Source organism: Talpa europaea (genome assembly GCF_964194135.1).
Source record: "Talpa europaea genome assembly, chromosome: 4".
Lineage (NCBI taxonomy): Eukaryota > Metazoa > Chordata > Mammalia > Eulipotyphla > Talpidae > Talpa > Talpa europaea.
In genome coordinates, this window is record NC_140070.1 from 31443812 (window position 1) to 31462257 (window position 18446).

The 18446-nt window shown below is 51.5% G+C and overlaps 1 protein-coding gene across 6 annotated transcripts in view; it reads left to right on the forward strand.

The window, feature by feature from the left end:
- Nucleotides 1–18144, forward strand: part of ANK1 (ankyrin 1) — a gene marked incomplete at both ends in the record, with an annotated part of 212277 nt that extends 194133 nt beyond the window's left edge. Inside the window, 5 exons of one of the 6 annotated variants that reach the window (XM_084231770.1) lie at nt 2270–2828; nt 5708–6005; nt 10667–10750; nt 11733–11873; nt 18118–18144. In XM_084231770.1, coding sequence (XP_084087896.1) covers nt 2270–2828; nt 5708–6005; nt 10667–10750; nt 11733–11873; nt 18118–18144 — 1109 coding nt within the window. Of the gene's footprint in view, nt 1–2269; nt 2829–5707; nt 6006–9740; nt 10081–10666; nt 10751–11732; nt 11874–12074; nt 12174–18117 lie in introns of those variants that run through there. The other 5 variants (XM_084231771.1, XM_084231769.1, XM_084231772.1 and 2 more) reach the window with 5 other exon arrangements.
- Nucleotides 18145–18446: the final 302 nt, after the last annotated feature.

Below are 18446 nucleotides of genomic sequence, written 5' to 3' on the forward strand. Positions count from 1 at the left end.
CTATAAAAAAGATGTTCAATTAATAATGGAAATAATAGAATAATGTTTTTAAGAATAACAAGAAAATAATCAGATTCTAAATGTTCATTTCTCGTATATCAGGAGGATTTCTGTGGAGGGTATGAAGACCTAAGCTGTGGTTTCCCGGTTGCTTAAGTCACAGTTTCACTTAGGGTGACTTGGAGTTAGTATCATGGTGAGATGTGACCTGCCCACTTCTACTCACCCACGTCTCCCTCTTCCGTCTAGTTTGGCCAGAGCTAAAAGGCCACTGCACAACCCTCCCCACCCCAACCCTGCCCCTCACCCACCTCAGCCACCCACTGACTATGCTCTTCCTTCTCCTCCTTATTATGGGACCTGGAGCCACACAGACTTATAGGGATCAGTCAGGAAGAAAGCTCTCCTGGGCAGATTAAGAAAGCATGCATGACAGTCACATGCTATGCTTCCTGGCACATGGAACACACAGGACGTGTGAGTGACTGTGGTTTTGCTGACTCGGGGTAAGTTCATTCTGTTCTGGCTCCTGTGTCCCCCTCACATGGGGGAAGAACTCTGCAAGTGGGGCCAGTGGGCCCCCAACCCTGTCCTAGGTAATGGAAGGGGAAGGCAGACCTTGTCTCTGCTATCAGAGTGCAGTGACCTGAGCAGCTGAGTCGGGGGACATAGAACAGGTGCAAAGATGAGGGAAATCGAGGTGAGCTAGAGCTATTGGGAAAAAGTCATGAAAAAGAGGACCAGAGAGACTGTTTTGTCAGTGAGTTTTTGTGTTTGTAATCCCCAGCCTACACGGCACCTGGAATGTAATTGGGCCTCCATTAACATTGTTGGTTGAATGAGTGAATGAATGAGGACAGCTGGAGATGCTGTTGTCAAGGGTAGCGAGGAGCTGAAGAGCCCAGCCGGGAAGGGGCAGGGTCGGCTGGGCTGGAAGGAGGCCTGAGGCCGGGGAAGGGCTGAAGGCAGCCTGAAGGCTGTGAGGGGTGGATGGCAGAATGAAGAGTTTGAAAACTAGGTCAGGTGGCTTCTCTGGACGGCAGGAAGTGCTCTAAGATGCTGCGGAGGGAAGCCCCACCCAGACCCATGGGCCTCCCCGGGTCAGCTCGATCCACAGAAGTCGTGGGCGCCCTCCTGATCCCAGTTTCTGAATGGAGACTCTTGTCTTCTCCTCCCTTTTCCCACCATAGATAGGCAGCTACTCGGAAGGGGAGTCAGGGGCGTTCCTTCCCCTGTAGCAGGGGCCCTCGCTCCTGGCTGGAAGAGAACTGAGGAGCCTCCTTTAGAACACTGCTCATCCACATGGGACAGACCCCCCCCCCCATTTCCCTGTGCTGCTCACGCGGGTGCCTTGTAGCTTCTGAACAGCAAGGGGTCAGCACACTGCCTCCAGCGGGCTCTCAGGGACTGCACCCGAGCCCATCAAGGAACAGTCGTTGGACAGGCTGTGCCCATGGGGACTGGGCTAGCTGGCTCCCTCCCACCAGAGGGAGCTGGTCTGGAGCTGGGGTGAACAGCTTGGGGCATGTGGGTGAGGAGTTTCAGGACAGTAGGTGTTTGGGGTACCCCATGTTGCCCTCTGACCTGGTCCCCAATTTTGAATCCTTGGAACCCTCCTTGCACCTGTTTAGACCATTCAGGGTTTCTGGAACCAATCGGGCACTTGAGTTACTCCATTCCAAACCAAATGGTTTCTCATCTGACCACTGTACTAAGATCTGTGGGTGTTCAGTGTACCCCGTTAGCCCCTCCAAGGCAACTTGGTCACTGACCCTGGTTCTGGTTGGGTGGTTCCTTCCCTTTAAGGTGCATCCTATCAAAAGCCCTGTGGATTGTGCTAAAGGGAAACTTTGGGCACAGAAAGATCAGCTTTTCTTTCTGCCCTGCCATTGAGAAGTTGGGCTCACATCTGATTGGACACAGATTGGAGCACAAGTCCTTTGGATCCAGGCTTCTCTACCTAGTGCTCTGAGCTGGGATAAGAAAGAATTCCAATCTCTTCTCTTTGCCACCCAGCAAAGGAGCCCTCCTCTCCAGCCCCACTCCCTGGCTGCCCCTCCCCCAACCCAGAGCCTTGTTTCTCTTGCCCAGATGTCCTGGGCAGCAGCCACAAGGCCTGAGCATTGGACTTTGAGCTTGGAAAGCCCCTTGCCGGAATGCGCATGCATATCTCTGGCCGTGCCTGTGTGTGTGTGTGCCTGGACTTGCACGTAAGCGTGTGTGACAAAAATCGCTTCTGGAGCATGTTGCCCTCTGTCTGCCCATCCAGGTTACTCCTCGCTGCAGGACGAGCTGCTGTCCCCTGCCTCCCTGCACTACGCGCTTCCCTCTCCACTGCGTGCAGACCAGTACTGGAACGAGGTGGCCGTCATAGATGCCATCCCCTTGGCGGCCACGGAGCATGACGCCATGCTGGAGATGTCTGACATGCAGGTGTGGTCCGCGGGCCTCACTCCCTCCCTGGTCACTGCTGAGGACTCCTCTCTGGAGTGCAGCAAGGCCGAGGACTCTGATGCCACCGGCCACGAGTGGAAGCTGGAGGGGGCGCTCTCCGAGGGACCCCAGGGCCCCACGCTGGGCTCTCTGGAACTTGTGGAGGACGACACAGTGGATTCTGATGCCACAAATGGCCTTATCGATTTGCTTGACCAGGAGGAAGGTCAGAGGTCAGAAGAGAAGCTGCCAGGTCATAAGAGGCAGGAGGACTCGACAGGTGCAGGGCAGGACTCAGAGAATGAAGTGTCTCTTGTTTCAGGCCAGCAGAGGGTGCAAGCCCGCATCACAGAGTCCCCCAACGTGAGTCGGGTGATGGAGACCAGCCAGGACAGGTAAGGGCTGGGCTACCGGGTGGATGCTGTTCATCTTCCTGGGCATCCAGGGGAGATTGTGCCCAGCAGTGAGGACAGAGGGAGTTCTTGGGTGCTGCTGCCAACCCTGACCTTATATCCTAAATGCCCTTGGAGAAATAAAATCTGTGGGGACCCAGCTTGCCTCTGAAGCCAGCCAGGCATCCCTCAGGCCTCTGTCCAACAAGAGATGAGCTGTGTTCTACAAAGGCCTGCTCCTCTCCAAGACACCCTCCCCAAGACCTCAGGCCAACAGGAGGGGCTGTTGGGACAGGAGGGAGGGTACTCAGGAGAGAGACATAAAGCCCGGAAACCCCAACTTCTAAATGTAGGAGGAGGCAGGAGCTCTGGATTCCCTTTCTCTCTTGTGTCTATTGTGAGGACGATATTCAGAAATCTAGAAGTGCGAGGGCCCAGTTGTTACTTGTGCAGGGACACAGCTTGCCTGTGACAGAGCGTATAAATGGTGCCCTTCTACTTACACTCCTTTAAAAAAGGAGAGTGAGGCTGGTGGGCTTATCTGGGGCAAGACAGAACTTTGAACTGTTAAGAGATAGTTATTCTGGGTGACTCTTCTCACCAAGCCTCCTGTGATGACAAGCCTGGTCCTGTGCCAGCAGCAGGAAAGCAGCATGGGGTTAGGGCCGGGGTTAGGGTTTGGGTTAGGATTAGGGTTCAGGCAGAAGGGCCTTATGCACCTCTGAAGACACTGAGAGTCCCCAGGCCACTGGCTCAATTCACATCCACACAGCGGACACCCAGTACAGCCCCAGCACAATGCCAAGTGCAGAGGAAGCCTTGGGGAGAGGGGGAGAGAGACAGAAATAGACAGGGGTGGAGGGTTATGGCACAGTAAGTGACAGCGACCTTTCCTCCATATTGTTGTGCTTTCTACATTTTCCCTAAAGCAAGGAGATCATTTGTGTGCTCCCAGAAGGCTGTGGCCACCCAAGAGCTCAGGACCAGCCAGGTCATGGGAAATCGCTCCTTGCCACCCACACTGCACCCTGACACACGGTGTAGCCGAATCCCTCAGGAGAGAAAGAATATTATAAAGAAGATGAGACAGCCAGGACTTAAGTAGTTTCCCAAATGAATCCTTTGACGATTGGGAAGAAGAGGACAGGCTGAGCCTGTGAGGCTTCAAAGTGAAATATTGGCTTTCCTGGAGACAGGGCATCTTCTAACAGCCGGTGATGCCATTCACTCGCCCAGCATTGCTTGAGCACTTACTGTGTGCTGGTCACTGTAACAGCAGTTCACTCCATGGGGACCCAGAAGCCCAGAGTTCTAGGCATAGGTGGGTTGCAGAGTTAGGCTCTGGGACCTTGGTCAGTCTTGCAGTGGGGACAGATGAATTCACTCTCTCATGCCATATTGGGGGCTTACTATGTGCCAGACACATAGGTGCTGGAGAGGTGGCCTTGACCAAAACAGACAGAAGTCCCTTCCTGCCAGAAGTTTATGCTCTAGTAGGGAAACAGACAATAAATAATATAAAATTGAAACTAATTAGAAGAGAAATATTAGATAATGATAAGTACTAAACAGAAAAGCCAAGCAGAGAAGGGAGACAGGAGGTGTGTATGTATAGGAGGCAGGGTGGTTGAAATTATAGACGGGGTGACCCAGAAAACCAGAGGTCATATTGGTATAAAGGCTTGAAGGAAGTCAGGGGGTGAGACTTGTGAGTACCGGGGGGAAGAAATCCCACAGAGGCCTTGAGGTGGCACATTTGAGGAAGGTGAGAAGGTCTTGGTGTCTAGAGCCAAGGGGTCAAGGGAGATGAGGTCAGGGAGGTCGTGGGGCCATGTCAGACCTTGAGGTCCCAGAAAGACCTTGGCATTTACTGGATGATATGGTGGAGGGTTTGAAGTTGAAAGTAGCCTGACACGGCCAGGGTTAGAAGCAGGGAAGTGAGCCACGATGCAAGAGCTGAGGCACTGTGGATAAGAAGGTAACAGTATAGTGGTGAGAATTGGTATGTGTCCAGGATAGATTTTAAAATTGAGGTGTGAGAGGGAAAAAGGAGACAGAGAGGACCCTGGTCTCCTTGGCCTGGCAGTCGAAAGGGTGAAGACGCCATTGCCTGTGTGAGGAGACTGACTATGTGGAACAGGTCAGGGGTGAAGAGCACACAAATATGGGTTTGACGACGTTTGGACACCTATTAGAAATCCACGGTGGAGGTGTAGGGCAAGCATGGACACCTCTGTAGTTCAGGGATAAGATGCTAGAGACATACATCCGGGCACAAGGGTGTGAGGCCTATTGAGGGGTGTGAGGCCATGGGTTGATGACCCCACTTAGGAAATGGATATAGATAAAGATGAGCCTGAGAACTGAGCCTTGGGGCAGGCCCATACTCAGAATCGGGGACATTAGGAGATTCAAACAAAAGACACTGAGAAGGAGTGTCCCTGGAGGTTGGGGGAAATGTGGTATCCTAAAAGCCATGAAGAGAACATTTCAAGGCAAAGAAATGATTCCCTGGTCAGATGAGTACCAGGGTGAGGCCTGTTGAGTGGGATGGCCATAGGGCTGGGGGAGGTGGGGTTGATACTGGTGTGGAGACTGTGGTAACAGGCCCATCCATGTGAGCAAAGTTCCTCGGCAGCCTGGAGTGGAGAGCTGTCCTCTCAAAAGGAGGGGATCATGGCACTGGTCTCTGTCCCTGTCCACTAGACAGCTTGGATGGCCAGTCCATGCCTCTCTGGTGGGGCAATCAGCTGTGTGGCTTGCCTACACTCCCCTGCCCCCTGGTGGGCAGAGCAGGGTGTGTCCTGGATAAAGGTGGGGCACGTCTGATAGAGCAGAGACTGAAGGGTGACTGGTGTCCTTTCTTTCTTCCTGGACCCCAGATTACAGGACTGGGATGGGGAAGGCTCCATTGTCTCTTACCTGCAAGATCCCACACAAGGTTTCTGGCAAGAAGAAGTCACACGAGGCCCACACTCATTCCAGAAAACAGTCACCACTGTCAAAGGGCTGGAGCCCAGTGGGTCTCGGGAGTACAAGAAGGTCCTGGTGTCTTCAACTGAGCCTGTGAGGATAGAGCAGCCCGAGATGGAGAGCCCCCAGACTGACAGGGAACGAAGACGACAAGGCTCCCGAGAGTGGGCACAAGAGGCTGAGAGCACGCTCTCCAGGCTGGTAAAGGTGAGAGCCCGCAGGAACCTGATGTGCCTACTTCAGACCTGGCAGGGGTGTGAGGCCTCCTGCAGCCTCATTCCCACTACCCCAAGCTGAGTGTGTTTCCTTTCTCCAAAATTCGAGGGAGTAACTCACCTCTAGAAGTTAGGATACAAGGTCCTGGTCTACCTGTCTGCCTTGATTCCTACTGAGAGGAGGGGGAGGCAGCCATTTTCTAACTACAGGCCCAGCCTACTCGGCTTTACCCTTACCAGCTCTTGGCTCCTTGCTCCCTAAGGACTGTGCTTAGCTAACAGTTGAGCAACTTGTCTGAAGACACACACAGGTTCTGAGGTGGAGTCTGAGTTAGCTGTGGCTAACTCCAAAGTCATGGGTTTGTTTCTATTCTCTTTCTAGCATGTTCTAGAAAGGGCTTAGAACCAAGAGGAGTGTCCAGCTGACTCTGGTCCTGTCGTGTCGTGTGGCCATGGCGGTGGCCCAGCCACTCTGTTCTGGCATCTCATTTTCCTCATTGGAAAACTCGGGAGTGACTGGATTATCACCAGGGTTCATCCAGCTTGGGAATTCTGTGATGCTGTGGGTGGTGCTCACAAAGTGGAATAGGGGCTGGCATGGAAAGAATGTTCCCCTGTAGGCTCTCTCTTCCCCCTCTTCCTTCTCGAGTCTTCCTGTCAGTTCACCCTTCTTTGCTTGTTTTATTTTTATCTTCACTCCCATTCCCATTCTCTTGCCCCCCCCCATGAACATCCATTTTAACGTATTTAATGTGGTTTTTTAAAACAACTGTTATGAAAATTGCAAACCAATGCGAATATAAGCCAGCATACACCAACTGGGTTCCATAATTACCCACTCACAGCTTGTTTCATCTCCCCACCCCATATTATTTTGAAGCAAATCCCAAACATCTCATTAATATGGGTTCTTAAATTTATGTGTTTTGATATGCTCTTCATTGCTGGTCTATGAGCATCAGTGATGTGTTCTTGTCTTGTTTCTTTATGTTCTAGTCAGCACCTCCCCTCACCCAGAAACCCACCTGCCTCTCCTTTCCTCTGCTTCTTTCTTTTCTTCTCACCCCCCACCCTGCAATCTGAACCTGAGCCCCCGAAGCCACCTTTTTTTCTTTTAAAGAATATTTGTGTTTTTTTTTAAAGATTTATTTATTTATGCATACAAGAGCTGGGGTACAGGCCAGAGGGGTGTGAATGGGGGTGGTGAGAGGATTCACCAGAGACAGAGTGGGGAGCAGGACAGGCAGATTGAAACACTGCTGAGGGGAGCAGCGGGTAAGTCAGGAGAGGTCTGCTGTGCCATGTGGGTAGCTCCCTGGCTGGCCGGGGGGGATCGAACTCATGTTGTAGAGGCTAAGGACAGCTTCCTAGGTTGCGTCTTAACCCCTTGCGCCACCAGGGGGGACCCCCGAAGCCACTTTTGAGGCCCCCAGGAAGAGACAGGCTCCAATGTGGTCCTGGAATGCTGACTATCCGACATTGCCAGTCAGCTCTAAATAGACCCAACGAGGGTTCTACCTAGAAGGCTTCCTGGCCAAGCATGTGCCTTGGCAGGACAGGTGGCTGTATTGATTTTTAACCTCACACCACTCCTGTGCATTCCTTCTCATCAGGCGGGTTTAGGTGCCTAAACTGGCTGGGTCCATGCTCCTGATCCTGGGAGAGAGAAGGAAACCAGGAGCTTCTTTTCTGCCTCGCCTCTGCCTCAGCCTTTGGTGAGGGGAGAAAGCAGGACAGTCCCTGGGGATGCTGAGAGAAACCTTCTAGATCATAGAGTCAGACTGTCTTATGTACAGACAAGGAAATTGAGGCCCAAAGAGGCCGAGTGTCACACGGTCAGCCAGAAGAATCTGATTCCTGCTTCTGGGTGTGAGAGTGTGCAGGGGCTAGAGCCTTACCTCCTCCCTGGCCTTAGGGAGGTGGCTGTGCCACTGAACTGCTGTCCTAATCATCTGACTGCCTGGGCTTTGATAACAAGGCCCATTTACGGTGCAGTTTGGAAGCAGCCATTTACTAGTATTTCTAGTGAGTCTCTGGAAATAGTGACAGATAGAGAGAAGTCCTGTGATTTGACACTTGAGAGTTGGGCCTGAAATGACTAGAAACAACCAATCCTTCTCTATGGACCTGGGGGAAGTAGGGGAAAGGGAGGGGGTGATTTCTGAAGCTGGACTCTTCTGAGTGGTTCAGAACTGAACACGGTGCCATGTTCAGCTCCTTGGCATATGTGACCATGGGCTTCTATTTTCCCAGATACTTACTTTCTTTTTTTTATTTTAAAATTTTCTTTTTATTTATATATTTTTACATCATTGTTCATTTTTAAACAATGTTTGCTTCCCTCTCCACACCCCCCCCCACGCTGTAGTCCCCACAGAATTTCCTTCCCCAATGCACCCTGCACCATCACCGCAGCCCCCTGTGCTCCTCCCTCCGATTCCTCCCCCTCCTTCTCCCCTGCAGGATGTTTCTGGTTTATAATTGTCCATTTGTTTTTGTTTTGTTGTACCCCAGATACTTTCTTATTGAAATGAGGCAATATTTAGTGAAGCAAAAGGAGTTTGAAAACTGACTCAGGCTAGGCAAGCTTCACCTAGGCAAGCTACTTAAACTCTCTGTGCCTCCATTTCCTTTGTATAAATGGGAAAATTATAGAACATGTATGACTGGATCATTGCAAGGCTTAACCGAGTTACTAAGTGAAATGTACAGCCCACCACCAGCATGTGGACACACCAGCGTTCACTTGTCCTTATTCACAGCAGGGTTTATTCTCATAAACCCTGAGACACTCACGGCACACTTAGAAATGGGGGCGGGAGAGCTCTTTCATTCCTGCTGTACAGTCAGGAAACTGAGGCCCAGAGAAGGTGCCCAGTGTTCCCAACACCCCACCACCACCGCTGCCCGCCACACACACACAGTGAATTGCAGGGTCAGTGTACTGTGTCCCTGATCTTTGTTCATTCTGCTGCACAACAGCTACTCAAAGAGAAGCTGCCCGATAGGAAAGTGACATTCCTGTCAGTCCCAGCTGCCACATAGCTCACCAACGAGCAAAGAATGTGGCTCCTGTTCATGGGTATGGGTAGCCCAGAACGGGAAGAACCTGTGAAGACAGGCCTTAAATAGACACACCAGCTACTTACACTTCGGCTTGCTGTGCCCAATAAAGGAGGGGACTGAAAGCCCATGGGCTGCTGGGAATCACGACTGGGCTTCCGGGTGGCCCCACCACCTGTGCTGGACCCTGCTGGGCTCATTTGGCTGTGCCGGAGCAAATCACTCACCAGAGGCTATTTTTGAAATAAGCCCTTCACTTTCCAGGGTATTAGCTGGTCCCATGGCCACAAGGGCGAGCATCACCCTGATGACCGCAGGAGCAGCGCAGGGCCACACACAAGCAGCCACATCCTCCAGCCGCTCCCTGGGCATAACTGCCTTTAGTTGCCATCAGGTCAGGAAAGGCAAGAGGGGGCAGGGTGGGTGTCGCTCACACAGCGACTCTGACATGCGCTCTCAGTGCCCAGGACAGGAGCACCTGCTGACTTCCTTCTGCCCAGTTGGACAGTCCCGGCAGCTGGCTTGGGAGCTAAAATTATCAAAGCCTGATGTCACCCAGAGTGTGGGCAGAGCCTGGGGCCGCTCAGCAGGAGGGCACTCCAGCGGGTCATTTACTGGAGGGGCTGCTCTCCTGCCTAGAGAGAGTAGGAGCCCAAGAGACTGAGAATGGAAGGGGTCCGAGGGGCCCTCAGAAGTCCAAGAGGAGAATGAGAGGCCGGACCCCACAGTGGCTGGATCCCTGGCTCCGCTGGTCCCTAGGCCAGGCTGCCGAGGAGGAGGTGAGGATGTGGACTTTCATCACCCAGCTCATGGTCACCCTAGTGCTGCTGGGCTTCTTCCTGGTCAGCTGTCAGAACATGATGCACATTGTCAAGGGCTCCCTGAGCTTTGTGCTGAGGCACATCCACCAGGAGCTGGACAAGGAGCTGGGGGAAAACGGGGGCCTAAGTGACGAAGAGGAGACCATCTCCACCAAGGTGGTTCGGCGGCGGGTCCTCTGGAAGGTAACCGCCAGGCAGGAGGCGGGGCTGGGGCTGGAGGTGGGCGGTGGAACTAGGAGTCAGGGGGCTGAGGGCACAGGACTGTGCTGTGTGGGGGAGGAGCTGGGGAAATCTCTGGCCTCTGGGGGAGGGGACATGATGGAAGAGAAGGATCAGGAGGCCCCGGGGTCATTTGGGAGCCCAGGCCATGTGTATGCACTCTGGTGGCAACGAGAGTTCAGCTTTGGGACTTAGGAGGCCTCAACCTGCTTCTGTCCCAACCATCCTCTGGAAGCAGGCCGTCAAAATATAAACCACATGCCTCCCTTCTGTCTCGGGGCCTCCTCCCTGAGTAAGCCTGTATGGTCATCCCTGTTTTGCCCACTTCTGCTGCTGTTGTAGGCACAAAGCAGACACAAAGCACTTGCAAGCTTAGGCTGCATCCTGTCCGCAGGCCCATGGCCTACAGGGCGCCTCTCACCTCAAGTCCACTGAGGACTTGTCAAACCATGGCTGTTGCTGCTGCTGCTGATCTACCTCCTCCTTTTCCATTTTTATTCCCAAACTCTCACTTACCAATCTTGAATTTTCTCCCTTTCTCTATTTCCAGGGCAATGAGATTCAGAATATTCCAGGGGAGCAAGTGACAGAGGAACAATTCACGGATGAGCAGGGCAACATTGTCACCAAGAAGGTGGGTGCAGTGCATCCCCCTGAGCTGGAAAGAGGGAGGTGGGCTAGAGGTTAGAAGGCAGTGGAATTCTCCCTCAGTTGCTCTCAGCTGCTATAATGGAAGGGTGAGCAAGCCTCAGGCATAAGCAACCCCCTCAGGGGGTTTGTCCAGGTGTGGGGGGCCCTTGTCTTCCTCACTCCCCATCTGAAACTCCTTGTAGTTTCTTTTTCTGATTCAGCCTGTCTAGCTCCTGCTACTCGGTTCCAGAAAAAGCAGGTCCCTCTGCTACCGAACCCTCAAAACAGAACTGTAAGACAGCAGTATGGCCCCAGATTACCATGTGCCTCCTAACATAAAAAGGAGGTGGAAATGCATTGGATTGTTAACAGATTTCATTCAGTAGACAGGAATTTGCCTGTGGTTCTGAGCACCAAACTTGGTAGTAGATGTGGGCACAAGGGAGAGGAAGGAGGAACTGGAAGACCCCCTTCTACCCCCCACCGACCGTGGCTACTCATGTTACGGTGGAGCAAGATTCTGTCTATGCTCAGCTGCCCTCCTGCTTATGTTTGTATTTCCCACTCCTAGCACATGGGAGGGGCAGAGTAAACAGTTGCTAGAATATATGGATGAATGGATAAGAGAATGGTGAACTGAATTGAATTACTTTACACAGAAAAGAAGTGCCCTCTGACATTAGGAACTTATGAGGAAGACAAACGGTATTTTCACCCATGCCAAGAGGCAGAATGAAATGCTATGGGCTCAAGATAGAAGTGACATGTGGTCAGACCCTGATAAGTAATGAAAACTGCCCTGACCCTCTGTGAATTCTAGCCCTGCTGAAGCAGTGCTCTGCAAGCACGTCTACACCACCATGTGGGGGAGAGAGTGTCCCTGTTATTGGCCACTCAAGGAAAGTTCCCTGCTCTCATTCCTAGGGACTCACTCTTCTCCAGCTCTGTCTTGAGAAGCCCTTACTCCCTTACCTCTTTTTTTCCAGATCATTCGCAAAGTTGTTCGGCAGATAGACTCATCTGGTGCCGGTGACACCCAGGAACATGAAGAGGTGATTGTTGAGGGGCCCCTAGAGGACCCTAGTGATCTGGAAGCTGATATTGATTACTTTATGAAACACGCCAAGGTACTGAGGTGGCCCTCGCTTTGCTGAGTGACCGCACCTTTACCTGCTGCTCACCTGTGCACCAGTTCTTCCGGTTTCAGTCTCACCCCCTCTGGGCTCACCCTCGAGCCTCCCAGAGGAGGCCTTTTCAATCTCTTGTCTGTCTTTGCCGTGTCTCTCTGTGTGATCTGTCCTGCTTTTCCTCTCTGCTACTGTCTCCAGGTGGAGCTGAGAGGGAGCAACCTGCAGCCGGACCTGATAGAGGGCAGGAAGGGGGCTCAGATAGTGAAGCGGGCCAGCCTGAAAAGGGGGAAACAGTGATCCTGAGCCCTTTCCCCTCAAATGGCCTCTTTGGAGGTAACATGTCTCTCTGCATCCTTTCTGCATGGCCTGGCCCTGTGGCATGGCTCTCTTCCTTGTCCCACCCCTGCTCCCACGAACACTCTCCTCCACACCCCTTTGGCCCAGCATGATACAGATGAATGGCCTTTGCTGTGGTCTTGAGACAAAGCTTCTGTGTCTCTGCATCCCGATCAAGGAAACACAGTCACCAGAACCCGCTGAATAACCTTTCAAGATGTGCAACGTTAACAGATTTGAAAAAGTGCTTTGATGTGTTATAAACACTCAGTAAATCTCAATAGAAATATTATCCTGGAAACCCAGCAAGGGGGTTCTGGAGGTTGGAGGACAGGGCACTGGAGAGTACAGTAGTCTTTCTTGCCTGTGACATTTCAATGTAAGTGCCCGAAAAGACAGAACTAGACTGTCTCTTGAATCTGGACCCTAACAAAAGTCCTGATCAACCCAAAGCTTCAATTCTTCTTGGTGTTTCTTAAAATAGGTTTCTCCTTGCTTTCTAGGAAAGGGTGAGGTGAAAAGGCCCATAGCATAGATGGCATTCTTCCTGCATGTTAGGGTTGTCAGGGCTTGGTGTGCATGGTTATGTGTGCACGGTAAGTGTATGATGTGGTTGAGGAACAGGGTGTGCATGGTGTGGCTGAGGAGCAGGGTGTGCATGGTGAGACTGAGGAGCAGGGTGTGCACGGTGAGACTGAGGAGCAGGGTGTGCATGGTGTGGCTGAGGAGCAGGGTATGCATGGTGAGACTGAGGAGCAAGGTGTGCATGGTGTGACAGAGGCACACGGTATGCATGGTGTGGCTAAGCTACAGGGTGTGCGTGACGTGCAGGAGCCCGGCACAGGCTCTCTGTGGCTGTGCAGTGCTGTGGGTTTCTGAGGCCAGCTCTGATCTCCATCCTCCCTGAGGGATCCTGTACTGAGCTGCCCCGAGGCCCTTCATTGTGCCCAGCTCGGGGCAGCTCAGTAGAGGATGCATCGGGGTGGGAGTCTGCAGGAAGCCATGAAGCCTTGTGGCCCCAGCATAGCACTAACCAGGCCGTTGCCATTTAAACCCCCAGGGCCTGGCTCAGGCTGAGCAGCAAGGGAAAAACAGGCTCTGCTTTCCGAGTCCCCAGAAGTGCTGACTCTGGCCTCCAACATACCTCAGCACTTGGGCCAAAGGAGGGCTGCTGGCAGATCCAGTTATAGTATAAAATTAGACCTGACTCCTCAGCAGCTTAAGGAGGTCACAGAGTTAACCCTTACACCACCAGCGTGTCCCATCCAGCTGCTGGTTTAGATTAGTGGTGATCTATCCTGGCAATAATCCAAGAATGCAAATGATTTGAAAAAGCAGAGAGTGAAGGGAAAGTGTACTCTTCTGTCTTATTTTTCTTATGGTAGCAGTATCAGTGGCTTTGGATTTCAGTTTGTTTGGCTCCGTCCTACTGATGTTTTGGAAGAGGGCACGGGGCAGCCCAGAAGCCAGGCAAGGGCGATAGAGGGTGCCTCGAATTATCTGTGTAATTTTCTGTAGATGTTCTACAGAGTGGCTGAAACCCCCACAGGTGACAGGGTTCCATGCCACTGATGCCATGTCAGGCTCCAGAAAAATGCAGGGGCCTCTGCCTAGAAGAGGCCCGGGAGGCCTGGTGGGGAAAGGGCTGAGGGAGCCAATTGGAGGCAGGCATCTGCCTGGGCCCCAGGGAGCCAGGAGGCAGCTTCCAGTGCACTAAGCTCCCAACAAAAAGGCTGCAGAGAAGGGGGGCAGGGCTGAAGGCTCCCCTTATCCTTAATCTAACACCCACTCAGTCAGTCGTCATTGTTCATGGACGTCACACTTAATAAATTCACCTACCAGCTAGATTTATTTTTACCTGAAACCAACACACTTTCTCATTTACAGACGCGTACACAGGGGTGAAAATTTGAGTGGCCCAGCGTGCCTGTTCCAGCTGAGGTCAGACTAGGTGACACCTTGTCTCCTTGTTTCAGACTGTAAACAAGCGTTCTCTCAGAGGTCTATTTAGTGCCACGTGTTTTGCATCCTTGTACTCTTTGTTGGTGATTTTGTTGTTTGAAATGGCCTCCAAGTCCAGAGCTACCGTCCTGGTTAGGGTTCCAAAGTACACAGAGGCTGTAACGTGCCTTATGGGGAAAGTGTGTGTTAGGAGAGCTTTAGTCAGGCCTGAGTTAGAGTGTGGTGGCTTTGAGTTTAATGCTGATGAGACAACTGTGTGTATGTAGAATAAGGTGTCTTTGATAGAAACACATAAAACAAGGGGAGGTATTCATCAGTTGACAAAAGTGTGAACAGAGGCTCCCAGGAGCCTACCTCTGTGTTCTCCGTAGGAGCAGCGGTACAGCGTTCACTCCGTCAGAGTTCATGGTGACTTTAGAGAAGAGAACTACTGCGAGTAACGAGAATTGACTATATTTGTTTGAGAGTGAAAGCTGAGGCTGAGGAAGGGGCTCGGGAGTCTGGCTTCAGGTCCTGGCTTCTGCTGTGTCCAGGTTGTTATCTAACACCAGTCACTTAGCTGCCCTGAACTTCCAGCTCCTTGAGGGGGAATGAAAATACTCCCTGCAGAATGTGTTTTGCATCCCACTAAAGAGGTTTTAAGATAGTCAATCGTGTAATGTGTGGAGCTGGTAGGAGAACATGTGTTTCCTGGTGCCCAATCAATTGTAAAATTATATAGAGTGACAGGCCAAGTCAGCGCCCCCCACCCCGCAAGCTGCAGGACCCTTAGCCGTTAAGCCGATATGTCCTTGTAGGATGGTTATGGTGATCAGTGGGTTATGTTTATGAACAGCTCTGTAAATTGTTCAATTCTAAATGCAGTGTTTCTCAGTATCATTCACACTCTCTGAGAGTCTGGGTAAATGCAGATTCTTAATCCCTACCCCAGACCCACTGAATTAAAATGCTGGATCTCAAGATTCTGTACCAAGTTCCTCCAGTGATTTTTTAAAGCATGTTGAAGAGTGATTTATTATGGCTGATTTTGGTTTTTCTTCTCAGACCTCCTAGAAGTTATATGGCTCAGTTGTAGAAATGATGAAGTTTTAGCATTCTATATTAAATATATGGAATATAAAATATTAGTATTAAAATATAAAATTCATTTTATATTTAAAATGAGTGATGGTTAGTTTCTTCAGATGCAAAACACCTAAGACTAGAACCCCCCATCGTGGGTGAGCACTGAAGGGACTCCGGTCAACCATTCTGAGCTCTCCACAATCAGTCCCAACCTTGGGAAGAATTTTGCATCAAAGTCTGGTGGGGTGTTTTCTGGTAAAAAGCTGGAAAATTGCAGTTTCATCGAGGCCTGATTGTTCGGTGCAGACAGCAGCAGGTGGCAGGTTTTGCTTTGTGCCAAGTATTCAGGTCCAAGTATGTTGCTCGAGGGACTGCAGAGAGCAGAGCAGCAGAGGGCAGGGGCGGGGCAGCACCCTCCCCCCTCACCCAACCAGAAGCCTGGACAGGGTTGGATCTTGGCTTTCCCTGCATCTATGTGGTCTGTCTCCTGGGACACTCAGAGATCTGCCGCAGTGCGAAAAGGCTTCTGCGTTTTTTGGTTCTTTTTAAGAGACACTTTCCATTCAGATGTTGTGGTTACAAGACTCGCATTAGCTCTAACAACAGAATATTCTAAAAGTTTTAAAATGAATGACTCTTAATGGGCGGGGGCAGGGAGGCAAGGGGTCATGTTTTATTTTGTTGTTTTGTTATATCTTAAGTCACAGTCCACTCTCACTCCCCAGCCATTGCAGGCCTCATAGACAAGTGGGGTGGGGAGAGGGGGGGGGCCAGGGACACTGAACTGGAGTGGGAACAGGTGACAGCACAGATATAGGACGTGAGGAGAAGAACCTATGGGCACAGCCACAAGGATCAGCAGGGGCTATTTTCTAAGCTCTTTAAAGGATAAGGCCTTTCTCAAGGGACGGAGGCAGAGTCTTGGAGGCAGCCAGGAGAATAGTTTTCTGTCCCTACCCCTGGCTGGCCCCACTGGGCCTGTCACTGCTCTTCCTGGACCCTCAGTTTCAACAAAGATGAAATAAGCATTGACATTAGAATCATCACTAAAGCCTTCACATTTCCCCTCTGCTCTATGGTCGGGAGACCACAGCCTGTCTCCAGGCTCAAGATATTACATGGCTTCCTATCTGAGATGTGCTTAGCACTGGCAGACAATGTGGGGACCACAGGGAAGGCTAGGGTCCCACTCTTGCCGTTCATGTTTCACTCCAGCAAGGCAAATAATGCAGAAGTGGAAAGGTCAAGACAGGACAAAGGCAGTAGCATTTGCAGAGAGCCCAGTCATAGTTTACACTCACGTAATACTTACCCTCCTAGGCCTGTCACTTCAGTCTAATGAGGCAGTCCTGTCGGTGCCCTCCTTTTACAGCAGAGGAAACTGAGTCACAGAGAGCATAGGTAACTTGACCATGGTCAGGCAGCAGGAAGTTGGCCGAAAGGATGTGAACACAGGCTTTCTGGCTTCAGAAACCACTCTATTCTGTGATGGTTTTCAATTCAAGATGGTGATAAGCAGGGATAGTGGCTGGAAACAAGAGGAGAAAAATAAGAGCAGAGTTATCTAGAAGACTTCATGCAGGAGAGGGTAGTGCGCAGAACCCCAGAGGAGATGAGACTGGATGGCAGTTTTGATGGGACAGTATCAAACCCAGGTAGGAGCAGGAAAGGATTATGGGCTCACTGGACACAGAAAAGGGGGTGTGGCTGACAAGGAGGCCCTGGTAGGGGTGGAAGAGTCTTGCCCTCCAGGATGACAGCTCTTTGAAGCTACTGCAGTACAAACTGTTTATTTCAACGTTAGAACAGCCTCTGGCAACAAACCTAACCCGCCCTCCCATCCTTTGAGAACCTGATTCAGTTTCACCTAGGTTACCCCCAGGTACCTCCCCAACTTCATCACCTGAAGAGCCCAAGATGTTTCCTTATCTGGGGACAGCTTTGCATCAGAATGAGTGTCAGCCCATCTCTTGTCACTTGCTGCCCCATCTAAGAGATTGTCAACTGCTCTTCCGGTAAAGGTCCTTTTCCCAATCCATCCCAAGACCCATGCAGACAGAATGCTAAATTGCTGGCATTGGAAACATGGAATTTTCTCTACAGTGTGGGAATGAAGCTGTAGGAGGTGGGAGTGGTGTCTTGCTGTGAATCCCGAGGCCCCACAATTTGGACTTGGGCCCACAGGCCAAGCTGCTGTCTTCTAGCCTAAGATACCTAAGATCCTAGGGAGGGAGCAGCTGTTCTCCAAAGGTCTCTGCCAAGACTGAGATTGTCCCTCCATGAAACCTGGGGAGAGGAGCCAGAGGCACTGACAGTAAAGAGCTAGTGGACTAGGGCCAACGGTTCCTTAAGGCCATGAGCTCCCAAGATGGTGATCATGTCTGTGCCACCTCTGGATACCCGGGGTTGGCACACAGAAGCCCATGCATGCTGGCTGAACTGATCTGAGAAAATGGTGGGCACTGTTTTTCCTCGAGTCCCTTTCTGGGTCATGCCCTGACTCATGAAAATGGCCTCTCTCCTGGGTGTAAGGACACATGGGGATTTCTCCCCAGGTGACTGCATCAGCCTGGAACTTTCTGCCTCCTCTCTGAGGTCAGAGCAGTTTTCCTGGGGAGCTCAGCAGTAGGCTCGGGCAGCTACCTGGAGAGGCAGCTTCTGGGCTGCAAGTTGGCAGGTATTACAGGAAAGTCAGAGGCTCTGAACTCAACGCCTTTCAGTGCATCACCTTGCTTGGGGCGGGGCAGAGTGGGGAGGCTGTTTTTCCTGCATTGGACGCTGCCCGAACAACTGGCACACAACTGTGTATCTGGGGTTTTGCTTTGAGTTGCACCTTTAAGTTCTAAATGACTCCCCTCTTCCTCTTTGTGTTCCTCAGGATCACACCTCGACACCCAACCCTTGAACTCCACACACTCTGCCATGCACACGGGAGGAGAGCGGGACCGGAGGCTGCAGAAGTGCGCACACGTTCCTCTAGGCTAACGGCATGATCTCTGTAAGGGACTTCCTTTAGTCTCCTATTCGCATGAACGGCTGGCTGTAGACGCATGACCTACAGTCTTCAATCCTGCCTCTAGCAACGATGGATCTCTGTTGGGAATCAGGACAAGAGCAGCAAGAAGGGGAGGAGAGAGAGAGAGAGAGTAGAGAACAAGTCCAAGAGAGCACATGAACGGAAAAAGTGAACAAGGGCTCTTTTGTGGC